Below are 17,490 nucleotides of genomic sequence, written 5' to 3' on the forward strand. Positions count from 1 at the left end.
GAAGGAACCACAACGAGATGGGCAGGAGGGGCAGACTCGTGATACAGTCAAATCCCATACCCCCTGGGTGGGTGAACCACAAACTGGAGAATAGTTATACTGCAGAGGTTCTCCCACAGGAGTAAGAGTTCTGAACCCCATGGCAGGCTTCCCAGCCTGGAGGTCTGGCACCAGGAAGACAAGCCCCCAGAGCATTTGGCTTTGATGCCAGCAGGGTTTAATTGCAGGAGCCTCACAAGACTGGGGGAAAGAGACTTCACGCTTAAAGGGTGCACACAAAATCTCATGTGCACTGGGACCCAGAGCAAAAACGTTAATTTGATAGGAGCCTGGGCCAAACCTACTTGCTGGTCTTGGAGAATCTCCTGGAGAGACGGGGCAGCTATGGCGCAACCTGGAGACATAGACATTGGTGGCAGAGATATTGGGAAATATTCAAATGTGTAAATACTGCTGCTGGGGGCTGCCATCTTAGCTCATTAGTGCCAAAACCTGGCCCCACCCAACAGCCTGTAGGCGCCAATGATGCCTCAGGCCAAACAACTAACTGGGTGGGGAATAGCCCCACCCATTAGCAGAAAGTCTGCCTAAAGATTTCTGACCCAGACACACCGCTAGACATGGCCCTTCCCACCAGAGAGCCAAGACCCACCTCTAGCCACCAGTGGGCAGGCACCAGCTCTTCCCACCAGGAAGCCTATACTAGTCTCTAGACTAGCCTCACCCACCAGGGGGCACACGCCAGTAGCAGAAAAATACAGTCCTTCAGGCTGCAGACCAAGCCTGCCAACAGCAAGCCAGACCTGACCCTGAGACAAGCTGGGCCCTGCCCCTGCCCACTAGCATGCCAACGCAATCTTTGGGACACTCCACACACTATACCCAACTGTGTCAGGAACTGCCCCCCACCAGCCAGTGATTCGAAACACGCTTTGGGATCCCTGGGCCCTGCAGTCAGACCAGGAACGAGCTCTGCCTGCCAGTAGTCCAGCACTAACCCCAGGATCTAGCTTCACCTGCCAGTGGGTAGGCAATAGCCCCAGTGTCTTCAGGACCCTGACTCCGCTCAGCAGTAAGCCAATACTAGCCGCAGGGCCCCATGGAGTTCTGCAGCCAGCTGCCTCATGACCAGGCCCCACCATAGAGTTCTGCAGCCAGCTGCCTCATGACCAGGCCCCGCTAAACAGCAGCCAGCAGCATCCACACAAGACAGGGCCTGGCAACCAACTGGACTAAGAGCCAGCCAAGCCTACCAGGCCACCCACATAGCCCAACACAAAAGAAGGACCCACACAGCCCTCTTAGGGGGACCCCTAGACCATATAGCTTGGGTGATGAGAGGGGAGTGCACTGCTGGGATGCATAGGATGTCTCCTACAAAAGGCTACTTCTCCAAAGTTGAGAAATGTAACTAACCTACCACATACACAAAAATGTAAATAGCAACCTATGACAGAATGAAGCAGCAGAGGAATATGTTTCAGATGAAGGAACAAGATAAAAACCCAGAAGAACTAAGTGAAGTGGAGTAGGCTATCTACCTGAGAAAGTTCAGAGTAATGATTGTAAAGGTGATCAAAGAACTCAGGAGGAGAATGGATGCACAGAGTGAAAAGTTAGAAGTTTTTAACAAAGAGTTAGAAAATATAAAGAAAAACCAAACAGAAATGAAGGATACAATAACTGAAATGAAAAATGCACTAGAAGGGATCAATAGTAGACTAAATGATACAGAAGAATGGATCAGTGAGCTGAAAGACAGAATACTGAAAATCACTGCTGCTGAACAGAAAAAAAGAATGAAAAGAAATAAGGACAGTTTAAGAGACCTCTGGGACAACATCAAATGCACTAATATTCACATTGTAGTGGTCCTGGAAGGGGAAGAGAGAGACAAAGGGCCTGAGAAAATATTGAAGAGATAACAGCTGAAAACTTCCCTAACGTGGGAAAAGAAATAGTTACCCAAGTCCAGGAATTGCAGAGTCCCATGCAGGATTAACCCAAAGAGGAAGACACCAAGACACACTGTAATCAAAATGACAAAAATTAAAGATAAAGAGAGAATATTAAAAGTAGCAAGGGAAAAGCAACAAATAACATACATGGGAACTCCCATAAGGCTATCAGCTGATTTTTCAGCAGAAAACTCTGCAGGCCAGAAGGGAGTGGCAGGATATATTTAAAGTGATGAAAGGGGAAAACCTACAACCAAGAACACTCCACCCAGCAAGGCTCTTGTTCAGATTTCAGGGAGAAAGCAAAAGCTTTATAGACAAGCAAAAGCTAAAAGAATTCAGCACCACCAACCCAGCTTTACAACAAATGTTAAAGGAAATTCTCTAGGCCAAAAAGGAAAGTCTGCAACTAGCAACAAGAAAATTATGAAAGGAAAAACTCATGGTAAAGGCAAACCTACAGTAAAGGTAGGAAATCATCCAAACACAAAGCTAGTAGGGAGGTTAAAAGACAAAAGTAGTAAAAATCATCTGTATCCACAATAAGCGGTTAAGAGATACACAGAACAATTAGATGTAAAATATGACATCAAAAGCAGTAATTGTGAGGGCAGGAGAGTACAAATGCAGGGTATCTAAAATGCATTTGAAATTAAGAGATCAACAACTTAAAACAATCATATATATACATATATATATATATATATATATATATATATATGGAGAGAGAGAGAGAGAGAGAGAGAGAGACTCTTACAAAAACCTCATGGTAATTGCAAACCAAAAATCTCTAATAGATATACACACAAAAAGAAAAAGGAATCCAGACATAACACCAAAGATAGTCATCAAATCACAAGAGAACAAAAGAAGAAAGGGGGGAAAACACATACAAAAACAAATCCAAAACAATTAACAAAATGAGAATAAGAACATACATATAGATAATTACCGGAAATGTAAATGGACTAAATGCTCCAAACAAAAGACATAGAGTGGCTGAATGGATACGAAAATAAGACCCATATATATTCTGCCTACAAGTAACTCACTTCAGATCCAGAGACACATACAGACTGAAAGCAAGAGTATAGAAAAGGGTATTCCATGCAAATAGAAATCAAAAGAAAACCAGAATAGCAATACTTATATCAAACAAAATGGACATTAAAATAAAGACTGTTAACAGAGACGAAGAAGGACACTACACAATGATCAAGGGATGAATCCAAGAAGAAGATATAACAATTATAAATATATGCACCCAACTTAGAAGTACCTCAATATATAAGGCAAATATTAACAGCTACAAAAGGAGAAATCAACAATAACAAACTAATAGTAGGGGACTTTAACACCCCACTTACATCAATGGACAAATCGTCCAGACAGAAATCAATAAGGAAACACAAGCCTTAAATAACACGTTAGACCAAATGAACTTAATTGATATATAGAGAGCATTCCATCCGAAAGCAGCAGAATACACATTCTTTTCAAGTTGGAACATTCTCCAGGACAGATCACATGCTAGGCCACAAAACAAGCCTCGGTAAATTTAAGGAAACTGAAATCATATTAAGCATCTTTTCCAACCAAAACACTGTGAGACTAGAAATCAACTACAAGGAAAAAAAACTGCAAGAAACAACATGTGGAGGCTAAACAGTATGCTACTAAACAACAAATGAATCACTAAAGAAATAGAGGAAATCAAACAATACCTAGAAACAAATGATAACAAAAACATGCTGAGCCAAAACTTATGGGATGCAGTAAAAGCAGTTCTAAGAGGGATGTTTATAGCAATATAAGCTTACCTTCAGAAACAAGAAAAATCTCATAAATAACCTAACTTTACACCTAAAGGAACTAGAGAAAGAAGGAAAAACAAAACCCAAAGTTAGTAGAAAGAAAGAAATCATAAAGATCAGAGCAGAAATCAATGAAATAGACATGAAGAAAACAATAGAAATGATCAATGAAACTAAAAGCTGGTTCTTTGAAAACATAAACAAAATTGATAAACCTTTAGCCAGACTCATCAAGAAAAAAAGAGAGAGGGCCCAAATCAATAAAATTAGAAATGAAAAATGAGAAGTTACAACCGACACAACAGAAATACAAAGGACCATAAGAGACTACTATGAGGAACTATATGCAAATAAAATGGACAACCTCTAAGAGATGGACAAATTCTTGGATAGGTACAGTCTCCCAAGACTGAACCAGGAAGAAACAGAAAATATGAACAGACCAATCACCAGTACTGAAATTTAATCAGTAATTTTAAAACTCCCAACAAGGGACTTCCCTCGTGGTCCAGTGGGTAAGTCTCCACGCTCCCAATGCAGGGGACCCGGGTTCGATCTCTAGTAGGGGAACTAGATCCCGCATGCATGCCACAACTAAAAGTTCGCATGCTGCAACTAAGTCTGCATGCCGCAACTAAGAGTCCGCATGCTGCAACTAAGAAGGCCACATGCCACAACTAAGAAGGCCTCATGCCACAACTAAGAAGCCCGAGTCTGCATGCCACAACTAAAAGGTCCCACATGCCGCAACTAAAGATCCCCCATGCTTCAGCGAAGACCCTGTGTGCCGCGACTATGACCCAGCGCAGCCTAAATAAATTAATTAATAAATTAAAAAAAAAAACTCCCAACAAACAAAAGTCCAGGATTAGTTGGCTTCACAGGTTAATTCTACCAAACAAATAGAGAAAAGTTAACACCTATCCTTCTGAAACTGTTCCAAAAAATTGCAGAGGAAAGAATACTTCCAAACTCATTCTATGAGGCCACCATCACCCTGATACCAAAACCAGACACAGATACCACACACACAAAAAAATTACAGGCCAGTATCACTGATGAACATAGATGCAAAAATCATCAACAAAATACTAGCAAACTCACTCCAACAATACATTAAAAGGACCATACACCATGATCAAGTGGATTTATCCTAGGGATGCAATGATTTTTCAGTATCCACAAATCAATCAGTGTGATACACCACATTAACAAACTGAAAAATAACCATATGATCATCTCAATAGATGCAGAATAAGCTTTTGATAAAATTCTATATATATTATTAAAAAATTCTCCAGAAAGTGGGCATAGAGGGAACATACCTCAACATAATAAAGGCCATATATGACAAACCCACAGCTAACATCATAGTCAATGCTGAAAAGCTGAAAGCATTTCCTTTAAGATCAGGAACAAGACAAGGATGTCCACTCTTGCTACTTTTATTCAACATAGTTTTGGAAATCCTAACCACAGCAATCAGAGAAGAAAAGGAAATAAAAGGAATCCAAATTGGAAAGAAGTAAAGCTGTCAGTGTTTGCAGATGACATGATACTATACATAGAAATTCCTAAACATGCCACCGGAAAACTACTAAACCTCGTCAATGAATTCAATGAACTAAACCTCGTCAATTCAGTAAAGTTGCAGGATACAAAATTAATATACAGAAATATGTTGCATTTCTATACACTAACAATGAAATATAAAAAACAGAAAAAAGAAACAATTCCATTTACCATCACATCAAAAAGAATAAAATACCTAGGAATAAACATAACTAAAGAGGCAAAAGACCTGTACTCAGAAAATTATGAGACCCTGATGAAATAAATTGAAGATGACACAAACAGATGGAAAGATATGCCATGTTCTTAGATTACAAAATCAATATTGTTAAAATGACCATACTATCCAAGGCAATCTACAGATTCAATGCAATCCCTATAAAATACCAATGGCATTTTTCACATAACTAGAACAAATAATTTTAAAATTTGTCTGGAAACACAAAAGACCCCGATTAGCCAAGAGTCTTGAGAAAGAAGAACAGAGCTGGAGGCATCAGGCTCCATGACTTCGGCCTATACTGCAAACTCCAGTAATCAAAACAGTATGGTACTGACACAAAAACAAACACATAGATCAATGGAACAGGATAGCAAGCCCAGAAATAAACCCATGCACTTATGCTCAATTAATCTACCACAAAGGAGGCAAGAATACACAATGGAGAAAAGGCAGTCTTTTCAGTAAGTGGTGCTGGGAAAACTTGACAGCTACATGTGAAAGAATGAAATTAGAACATTTTCTAACACCATATACAAAAATAAACCCAAAATGGATTAAAGACCTAAATATAAGACCAAATACTATAAAACTCATAGAGGAAACATAGGCAGAACACTCTTTGCCATTAAATCATACCAGTATTTTTTGGATCTGTCTCCTAGAGTAGTGGAAATAAAAGCAAAGATAAACAAATTGGACCTAATTAAACTTAAAAACTTTCATACAGCAAAGGAAATTATAAACAAAATGAAAAAACAACCTATGGAATAAGAGAAAATATTTGCAAACGATGCAACTGACAAGGGATTAATTTCCAAAGTGTACCAATAGCTCATATAGCTCAATATCAAAAAAAACAAACAACCCAATCAAAAAATGAGCAGAAGAACTGAATAGACACTTTTCCAAAGAGGAAATGCAGATGGCCAACAGGCACATGAAAAGATGCTCAACATTGCTAACCATCAGGGAAATGCAAATCAAAACCACAGTGAGATATCACCTCACACCTGTTAGAATGAATATCATGAAAAAGATTACGAATAACAAATGTTGGTGATGATGTGGAGAAAAGGGAACGCTCATACGCTGTTGGTAAGAATGTAAATTGTGTAGCCACTATGGAGAACAGTATGAAGGTTCCATTAAAAGCTAAAAATAGAGCTACCACATGATCCTGCAATCCCACTCCTGGGCATATATCCAGAAAAGATGAAAACTCTAATTTGAAAAGATATATGCACCTCAGTGTTCATAGTAGCAGTATTTACAATAGCCGAGACGTGGAAGCAACCTAAATGTCCATCGACAGAAGAATGGGTAAAGAAGATGCAGTGTATGTATATGTGTGTGTGTGTGTGTGTGTGTGTGTGTGTATAGATAGATAGATAGATAGATAGATACACACACAATGGAATATGTCATTTGCAGCAGTATGGATGGACCTAGAGATTATCATACTAAGTGAAGTCAGACAGAGAAAGGCAAATATGTGACATCACTTATATGTGAAATCTTAAGAAAACGATATGGTCTTATTTACAAAACAGAAATTGGCTCACAGACATAGAAAACCAACTTATGGTTATCAAAGGGGAAAGGTGGGGGAGGAAGGGATAAATTAGGAGTTTGGGATTAACAGATACACACTACTATATAGAAAATATTGAATAGATAGACAACAAAGACCTACTGTAGAGCACAGGGAACTATACTCACTATCTTGTAATAACCTATAATGGAAAATAATCTGAAAATGAATAAATATATGTGTATAACTGAAGCACTTTCCTGTATACCTGAAGCTAACACAACATTGTAAATCAACTGTACTTCAATTAGAAACAAAAACAAAAAAGGAAAAGTGTAATTTATAAATGCATTCATCTAGAATTTAAGTATTTCTACTGTAATTCTTAAAAAACATTTAGGCTGTATACTGTATTTATTCCCTAATTCATTGATAAGCAGTAATGTTAAGAATATGAGTCATAGAGTCAGGCAGATCCAGTATCAGATTCCAACTCTGCCACTTGATAACTGCACACTGTGGGGAAGTTACTTAGTCTCTCTAAGTCCCAGTTTCCTCCTCTATAAAATAATCCCTAACTCATAGGGCTATTTCTAGGATTAAATGAGATACTGTACATAAAGTATAGCATAGTGCATGTATTGATCCTTATATTTTCTTTTAACATCTTTACTGGAGTATAATTGCTTTACAATGTTGTGTTAGTTTCTGTTGTATTACAAAATGAATCAGCTATATGTATACACATACCCCTCTTGCGTCTCCCTCCCACCCTCCCTATCCCACCCCTCTAGGTGGTCACAAAGCACTGTGCTGATCTCCCTGTGCTATGCAGCTGCTTCCCACTAGCTATCTATTTTACATTTCATAGTGTATATATGTCAATGCCACTCTCTCACTTCATCCCAGCTTACTATTCCCTGTCCCCGTGTCCTCAAGTCCATTCTCTATGTCTGCATCTTTATTTCTGTCCTGCCCCAGGGTTCTTCAGAACTTTTTTTTTTAGATTCAAAATATATGTGTTAGCATACGGTATTTGTTTTTCTCTTTCTGACTTACCTCACTCTGTATGACAGACTCTAGGTCCATCCACCCCACTACAAATAACTGAATTTCATTTCTTTTTATGGTTGAGTAATATTCCATTGTATATATACGCCACATCTTCTTTATCCATTCATCTGTTGATGGACACTTAGCTTGCTTCCATGTCCTGGCGATTGTAAATAGTGCTGCAATGAACATTGTGGTACTGTCTCTTTTTGAATTATGGTTTTCTCAGGGTATATGCCCAGTAGTGGGATTGCTGGGTCATATGGTAGTTCTATTTTTAGTTTTTAAAGGAACCTCCATACTGTTCTCCATAGTGACTGTATCAATTTACATTCCCACCAACAGTGCAAGAGGGTTCCCTTTTCTCCACACCCTCTCCAGCATTTATTTTTTGTAGATTTTCTGATGATGGCCATTCTGATTGGTGTGAAGTGATACCTCATTGTAGTTTTGATTTGCATTTCTCTAATAATTAGTGCTGTTGAGCAGCTTTTCATGTGCTTCTTGGCCATCTGTGTGTCTTCTTTGGAGAAATGTCTATTTAGGTCTTCTGCCCATTTTTGATTGGTTTTTTTTTTTTTAATATTGAGCTGCATGAGCTGTTGATATATTTTGGAGATTAATCCTTTGTCCGTTGATTCATTTGCAAATATTTTCTCCCATCTGAGGGTTGTCTTTTTCCCTTGTTTGTAGTTTCCTTTGCTTTGCAAAAGCTTTTAAGTTTCATTAGGTCCCATTTGTTTTTATTTCCATTACTCTAGGACGTGGATAAAAAAAGATCCTGCTGTGATTTATGTCAAAGAGTGTTCTCCCTATGTTTTCCTCAAAGAGTTTCATAGTGTCCAGTCTTACATTTAGGTCTCTAATCCATTTTGAGTTTATTTTTGTGGGTGGTGTTAGGGAGTGTCCTAATTTCATTTTTTTACATGTAGCTGTCCAGTTTTCCCAGCACCACTTATTGAAGAGACTGTCTTTTCTCCATTGTATATCCTTGTCTCCTTTGTCATAGATTAGTTGACCATAGGTGCGTGGGTTTATCTCTGGGCTTTCTATCCTGTTCCATTGATCTATATTTCTGTTTTTGTGCCAGTACCATACTGTCTTGATTACTGTAGCTTTGTAATATAGTCTGAAGTCAGGGAGTCTGATTCCTCCAGCTCTGTTTTTCTTTCCTCAAGACTGTTTTGGCTATTTAGGGTCTGTTGTGTCTCCAAACAAATTTTAAGATTTTTTGTTCTAGATCTGTAAAATATGCCATTCGTAACTTGATAGGGATTGCATTGGATCTGTACATTGCTTTGGGTAGTATAGTCATTTTCACAATATTGATTCTTCCAATCCAAGAACATGGTATGTCTCTCCATCTGTTTGTGTCACCTTTAATTTCTTTCATCAGTGTCTTATAGTTTTCTGAGTACAGGTCTTTTGTCTCCTTAGGTAGGTTTATTCCTAGGTATTTTATTCTTTTTGTTACAATGGTGAATGGGATTGTTTCCTTAATTTCTCTTTCTGATCCTTCGTTGTTAGTGTACAGGAATGCAAGAGATTTCTGTGCATTAATTTTGTAGCCTGCAACTTTACCAGATTCATTGATTAGCTCTAGTAGTTTTCTGGTGACATCTTTAGGATTCTCTATGTATAGTATCATGTCATCTGCAAACAGTGACAGTTTTACTTCTTCTTTTGCAATTTGTATTCCTTTTATTCCTTTTTCTTCGCTGATTGCCGTGGCTAGGACTTCCAAAACTATGTTGAATAATAGTGGCAAGAGTGGACATCCTTGTCTTGTTCCTGATCTTAGAGGAAATGGTTTCAGTTTTTCGCCATTGAGAATGATGTTTGCTGTGTGTTTGTCATATGTGGCCTTTATTATGTTGAGGTAGGTTCTCTCTATGCCCACTTTCTGGAGGGTTTTTATCATAAATCGGTGTTGAATTTTATCAAAAGCTTTTCCTGCATCTATTGAGATGATCATATGGTTTTTATCCTTCAGTTTGTTAATATGGTGTATCACATTGATTGATTTGCGTATATTGAAGAATCCTTGCATTCCTGGGATAAACCCTACTTGATCATAGTGTATGATCCTTTTAATGTGTTGTTGGATTCTGTTTGCTAGTATTCTGTTGAGGATTTTTGCATCTATATTCATCAGTGATATTGGTCTGTAATTTTCATTTTCTTTTTTTTTTTTTTTTTTGTGGTACGCGGGCCTCTCACTGTTGTGGCCTCTCCCGTTGTGGAGCACAGGTTCCGGACGTGCAGGGTCAGCAGTCATGGCTCATGTGCCTACCCGCTCTGCGGCATGTGGGATCTTCCCAGACCAGGGCATGAACCCGTGTCCCCTGCATCGACAGGTGGACTCTCAACCACTGCGCCACCAGGGAAGCCCTGTAATTTTCTTTTTTTGTAGTATCTTTTTCTGGTTTTGATATCAGGGTGATGGTGGCCTCATAGAATGAGTTTGGGAGTGTTCCTTTCTCTGCAAGTTTTTGGAAGGTTTGAGAAGGATGGGTGTTAGCTCTTCTCTAAATGTTTGATAGAATTCACCTGTGAAGCCATCTGGTCCTGGACTGTTGTTTGTTGGAAGGTTTTTAATCATGGTTTCAATTTCATTACTTGTGATTGATCTGTTCATATTTTCTGTTTTTTCCTGGTTCAGTCTTAGAAGGTTTTACCTTTCTAAGGATTTGTCCATTTCTTCCAGGTTGTCCATTTTATTGGCATAGAGTTGCTTGTAGTAGTCTCTTATGCTGCTTTGTATTTCTGCAGTGTCTGTTGTAACTTCTCCTCTTTCATTTCTAATTTTATTGATTTGAGTCCTCTCCCTCTTTTTCTTGATGAGTCTGGGTAAAGGTTTATCAATTTTGTTTATCTTCTCAAAGAACCACCTTTTAGTTTTATTTATCTTTGGTATTGTTTTCTTTGTTTCTATTTCATTTCTTTTATTTATTTATTTATGGTCGTGTTGGGTCTTCGTTGCTGTGCAGGCTTTCTCTAGTTGTGGTGAACGGGAGCTACTCTTCATTGCGGTCTGTGGGCTTCTCATTGTTGTGGCTTCTCTTGTTTCAGAGCACAGGCTCTAGGCATGCAGGCTTCAGTAGTCCTGGCACGTGGGCTCAGTACTTGTGGCTTGTGCGCTCTAGAGCTCAGGCTCCATCATTGTGGCACCTGGGCTTAGTTGCTCCATGGCATGTGGGATCTTCCTGGGCCAGGGCTTGAACCCACGTACCCTGCCGTGGCAGGCAGATTCTTGACCACTGCGCCACCAGGTAAGCCCTTTTTCATTTATTTCTGCTCTGATCTTTATGATTTCTTTCCTTCTACTAACTTTGGGTTTTGCTTGTTCTTCTTTCTCTAGTTCCTTTAGGTGTAAGTTTAGATTGTTTAGCTGAGATTTTTCTTGTTTCTTGAGGTAGGCTTGTATTGCTATAAACTTACCTCTTAGAACTGCTTTTGCTGCACCCCATAGGTTTTGGATCATCGTGTTTTCATTGTCATTTGTCTCTAGGTATTTTTTTATTTCCTCTTTGATTTCTTCAGTGATCTCTTGGTTATTTAGTAACGTATTGTTTAGCCTCCATATGTTTTTGTTTTTTACGTTTTTTCCCCTGTAATTGATTTCTAATCTCATAGCATTGTGGTCAGAAAGACGCTTGATATGATTTCAATTTTCTTAAATATACTGAGGCTTGATTTGTGACCCAAGATGTGATCTATCCTGGAGAATGTTCCGTGTGCACTTGAGAAGAAAGTGTAATCTGCTGTTTTTGGATGGAATGTCCTATAAATATCAATTAAATGTATCTGGTCAATTGTTTCATTTAAAGCTTGTGTTTCCTTATTAATTTTCTGTCTGGATGATCTGTCCATTGATGTAAGTTAGATGTTGAAGTCCCCCACTATTATTGTGTTACTGTCGATTTCCTCTTTTATAGCTGTTAGTAGTTGCCTTATGTGTTGAGGTGATCCTATGTTGGGTGCATACATATTTATAATTGTTATATCTTCTTCTTGGATTGATCCCTTGATCATATGTAGTGTCCTTCCTTGTCTCTTGTAACATCCTTTATTTTAATGTCTATTTTGTCTGATATGAGTATTGCTACTCCAGGTTTCTTTTGATTTCTATTTGCATGGAATATCTTTTTCCATCCCCTCACTTTCAGTTTGTATGTGTCCCTAGGTCTGAAGTGGGCCTCTTTTAGACAGCATATATATGGATCTTGTTTTTGTATCCATTCAGTGAGCCTGTGTCTTTTGGTTGGAGAATTTAATCCATTTATGTTTAATGTAATTATCGATATGTATGTTCCTTTTACCATTTTCTTAATTGTCATGGGTTTGTTTTTGTAGGTCCTTTTCTTATCTTGTGTTTCCCACTTAGAGAAGTTCCTTTAGCATTTGTTGTAGAGCTGGTTTGGTGGTGCTGAATTCTCTTAGCTCTTGCTTGTCTGTAAAGATTTTGATTTCTCTGTCAAATCTGAATGAGATCCTTGCCAGTTAGAGTAATCTTGGTTGTAGGTTCTTCCCTTTTATCACTTTAAATATATTGTGCCACTCCCTTCTGGCTTGTAGAGTTTCTGCTGAGAAATCAGCTGTTAACCTTATGGGAGTTCCCTTGTATGTTTTTTGTCATTTTTCCCTTGTTGCTTTTAATAATTTTTCTTTAATTTTTGTCAGTTTGATTACTGTGTGTCTCGGCATGTTTCTCCTTGGGTTTATATTGCCTGGGACTCTCTGTGCTTCCTGGACTTGGGTGGCTATTTCCTTTCCCATGTTAGTGAAGTTTCGACAATAATCTCTTCAAATATTTTCTTGGGTCCTTTCTCTCTCTCTCTTCTCCTTCTGGGACCCCTAAAATGTGAATATTGTTGCATTTAATGTTGTCCCAGAGGTCTCTTAGGCTGTCTTCATTTCTTTTCATTCTTATTTTCTTTATTCTGTTCCACAGCAGTGAATTCTACCATTCTGTCCTCCAGGTCACTTATCCATTCTTCTCCCTCAGTTATGCTGCTATTGATTCCTTCTAGTGTATCTTTCACTTCAGTTATTGTATTGTTCATCTCTGTTTGTTTTTAATTCTTCTAGGTGTTTATTCTTTAATTCTTCTAGGTCTTTGTTAAACAGTTCTTGCATCCTCTCAATCTTTGCCTCCATTGTTTTTCCGAGGTCCTGGATTATCTTCAGTGTCATTATTCTGAATTCTTTTTCTGGGAGGTTGCCTATCTCCACATCATTTAGTTGTTTTTCTGAGTTTCATCTTGTTCCTTCATCTGGTACATAGTCCTCTCCCTTTTCATTTTGTCTATCTTTCTGTGAATGTGGTTTTCCTTCCACAGGCTGCAGAATTGTAGTTCTCCTTGCTTCTGCTGTCTGCCCTCTGATGGATGATGCTATCTAAGAGGCTTGTGCAAGCTTCCTGATGGGAGGGACTGGTGGTGGGTCGCTACTTCTATTTTTAAGATATCTATTTTTACTTGTATAATTTTATGTTATGTCTTTGTTTTATTATTTATCTATGAATGAAAAATTTGCATGAATATTTTAGAAATTAGGCAAGCAACAGAAACTTCTTGTTTCTTCCTTAGCAACTATTAATATAAATAGACTTCACAAATGAAATTGTGAATAGTCAGTATCCCTCCACACATCCAGAGCACAACTGCTAATCATCTCAACATGAGGCTCTTGCTCTCCACCAAGTACTGATTACTGTAGCCCATCCTGCCCCCCATCCCACGCTGCTATTGAGGAGCATGATATATTGTGGGTATATAACTTAAAAACAAAGGTGGAGGCTAAAATGGCATAATACAGAAATGTTATGTGTTCTGACAAAGTAAAAATAAAACAACTAAAAATGTGGAGGAGTAGGGAGAGGTAATTAGGAATGTAGAATAAATAAACTCTTTGATGTTCAGCGGGTAGGTGGGGATTAAAGAATACTGGTTTAAGGAGTGGCTTTACAAGATACCCAGTTTAAGGTTGGTCTGATTTGACAGTGTTGCAAGGTACAGTCTCTTTAATGAATGATTTTTTTTTAATGTGGTGGGAAGGTTGTGTCCTCTATTTTTTAAAAAATAGGAACCTGACTTTTGCCTTTACTACTTCTTTTTTCCCTTTACTACTTCTTTTTTCCCTTTACCACCCGAGTCTCCAAAGGCTACCTCTCTCTTCCTTTGTACCATCTTCTCCTGGAAAACTAATGCTTTTCAGAGCCTTGAATCATGCCCACTTTTAAGTCCTTTCTGTGTAGTTAGTGCTCTTATGTACGAGGACCCCACACTTGGGTTGAACTTTCTCTTTCTAGTGGTAACTTTAGATCAATCTTAGATTTCCCCTCATCTTTCTTCAATGCAGTTTTTTTTGGCTTGAGTGGGGAGTGTGAGAGAGTGCTCACTGACTTGGTGTTTAATACTTTAGAGTAATTGAAGTTTGGGCATTCTCTGACTTCTGGCTATGCTAAGTGGGGCTTGGTATAGTTTTATTTGTCGTTGTTCTGTAGTGTTTTTGAAGATGTGTGGGGAGATTCCAAATCAGGCAATCTTCTCTATCTTCAGCTTTATTTTTATTAGAAATTATCTAGTTGGAAATTAGCCTTTAGAATGTGTGAGAATGAAACCTTACTCATGGATCATTCAGGTGTTAAGCCTGAAATTTTCATTGGTTTAGATATTGATTACATTTTTACAATGGTTTAGAAATGCTATTGGTTTATTTAACTCAACTTTCAAATACTTGTTTAAAATAATATACTGCCTCTAAATGTTGTTATAAATAAATTCTGAAAGTATTCAAGGCTAATATAAAAGGTTACAACAAAAATACTCACCTTTTATGCATTTATTAATTGAAGAATGGGGTGGGGGGAGGGACAAGATAGGGGAAGGAGATTAAGAGGTACAGACTATTAGGTATAAAATAATTAAGATACAAGGATATAATTTACAGCACAGGGAATATAACCAGTATTTTATAATAACATTAAATGGAGTATAATCAATAAAAATATATGTTGTACACCTGAAACTAATATAACATTATATATCAACTATACTTCAATTTTAAAAAGTTTAATTGAAGAATATTTTATTCAGTTGTGAGACTTTTTCAATACTCTTAGAGGTCCCAGACAATTCTTTAAAAGTCCAAGTTTACACTAACCATATATTTAGGATATAAACTGTTTGTATTGTGACTTTTCTAAGTAAATAATAGGAAGCTTTTAAAAATTAATCACATGTTCCTGAGATCGTGATTTCATTTTTAGTGCAAAGTGTTTTTGGAGGAGGTAGCATAGAAAATGTTTCCTCTGCATTTCCAATAGCCTGCAGGAAAACAGATGGTTACAATATTAGGAAGCAGCTATAAAATTTTGTTTGCCAAGAAGGAAATGATACTAGCTACCGCTTTCCCTGTGCAGGCTGCTATTACTCTTCCACGAAGACCTTTCCTTCACTGTTCTACTGTGATACCCGCCGTGGTTCTGACCCTGAAGTTTACGATGCACCTTTTCAAGCTCAAAGATTCATGGTGCTGTCTTCCCTGGATGTTATTTATATCCTGGACCTCACACCATGTTCGAGATGCAATTCGCCATGGCTTGTGGATATGCCCATTTGGAGAAACTTCTCCTTTGCCATTTTGGCTTTATGTAATAATCACATCATCTTTACCTCACATCTGTTCATTTGTTATGTATTTCACAGGGACGAGCCAAGTGATGTCTTCAAAACATGGAAATTATATTGATGTCTGAGATAACCATATGGCAGTCTTAAAGAACCAGTGGTTGAGATAATGACAGCCAACATTAAAGTGAATTTTAAAAACATGTTAGGTACTTATATTAATTATAAGATGTATAATGAATGCTAACATTTCTTTATTTCATATATTTTGATCCTGACTGAAGTTTAATTTGCCAAGTGCTTTAGTGAGTTGTGATTACTGGCAGAAACTGCTTTTGTGCACTTATGTTATAATATTCTTAAAAGACAGTAACATTAGACCTAGGTTATTGTTTCAGAAATAACTGTAGGAAATAATTATTATAATATGTTGACTGTAGTAACATTCTACCAAAGTAGTATTTTTTCATTATCTTTGCCCTCAAATCTCATGTGTTGGAGTTTTAACTGTTTGGAAAAACAGAACTAAATTTAACAAAATATTTGTTTAAAATTAACATTAACAAAATATTGATACTTGACTCATAACCATAAAATCCACAAAAAAGGACCTAACCAATAATGTCATTTCAAATGTAAACTCCTGAATGTGCCATTAAAATTGTTTTAGTTGCTATCAATTTGTTTACATACTATTCTAAAGTATACCAGTTAAATCATTTTTTAAAAATTTGCCTGATACTAAGAGACAAAACAATTTTTTTTCAAAAAAGTAGTTTTAGGAAATTGGCTTTTTCCTTTGTTCTTTCAGGTTATCTTCTGTTAAAAATGATTAACCTTTATTAGAGAAGGAAAATTGAGTTGCTGTAAGTTTTACATTTGCACAGTTTAATATACTTTGACATAACAATCAGTGCCCCAAAGGCACCTGTTTTTGGTAGCATTTGTACCAGCTGCTGTCTTCAGATTTTCTTACACATTTGTGTTTGTAATGCTGGTGACTGTGTGCCTTAATCTCTGAGAAGTGATGAAACAGTGCCTTATCCAAAGCAGATTTTTCTCATTAAGTTAAACAGAGTTCTGTAAATTGTTATAAAGGGTCAGCCTCTTTACTTTTTGTTGTTAAGCAATTGGTTGCAATCTGTTATATTTTATAATTTATCAGCTCTTACAATGTATTATTGTCTTTTGAGAGCAATTATTGTCAATTTAGTTGGTTTAATAGTAAACATTATATAGTGGGGGTAAATTTGATTAAGGTAGAGATTTTTAAAAGCATATGATTTCAGAAATCCCTGGAAATAAAGCATATATGTTGTGTAACTCTTTCTGACTAAATCACAAAACTTTCCCTTTTTTAATTTCTCCGTATTAAACAAATGAATATCATAAAAATATAAGGCCTTATTTAAGAATGTCACATTGACATTTTGGGGGTCGTCCTAACTTTATTAGAATGGGAACTCACTTTGACCATGAGTCCTTGCTTAAACAGTAATTGCAAATTTTAAGTGTGGGTTTATCTTTATCTTTGTTCCTACCTCATCAGAAATGTTCCTTGTCCTCTAAGTGGTCTCTGAAAGCTGTAGTTGTAACCTCTAGAGATATAGTAAGCAAATTCCCATGCCGCCATTTTGTCCCTTTTCTTAGAGAAAGAGTTTGCTTCAATACAACTTATGTTGAAAGTTGCATTGTATCTTCTTTG

At 37.4% G+C, this 17,490-nt stretch overlaps 1 protein-coding gene across 2 annotated transcripts in view; it reads left to right on the plus strand.

The window, feature by feature from the left end:
- Positions 1-17,113, plus strand: part of TMEM267 (transmembrane protein 267) — a 31,471-nt gene extending 14,358 nt beyond the window's left edge. For both annotated transcript variants that reach the window (XM_060007058.1, XM_060007057.1), the window contains one exon: positions 15,578-17,113. In XM_060007058.1, coding sequence (XP_059863041.1) covers positions 15,578-15,913 — 336 coding nt within the window. In that variant the 3' untranslated portion in view covers positions 15,914-17,113. The remainder of the gene's footprint in view (positions 1-15,577) is intronic.
- The last annotated feature ends 377 nt before the right edge of the window (positions 17,114-17,490 follow it).

Source organism: Delphinus delphis, chromosome 3, assembly GCF_949987515.2.
Source record: "Delphinus delphis chromosome 3, mDelDel1.2, whole genome shotgun sequence".
Classification (NCBI taxonomy): Eukaryota; Metazoa; Chordata; class Mammalia; order Artiodactyla; family Delphinidae; genus Delphinus; species Delphinus delphis.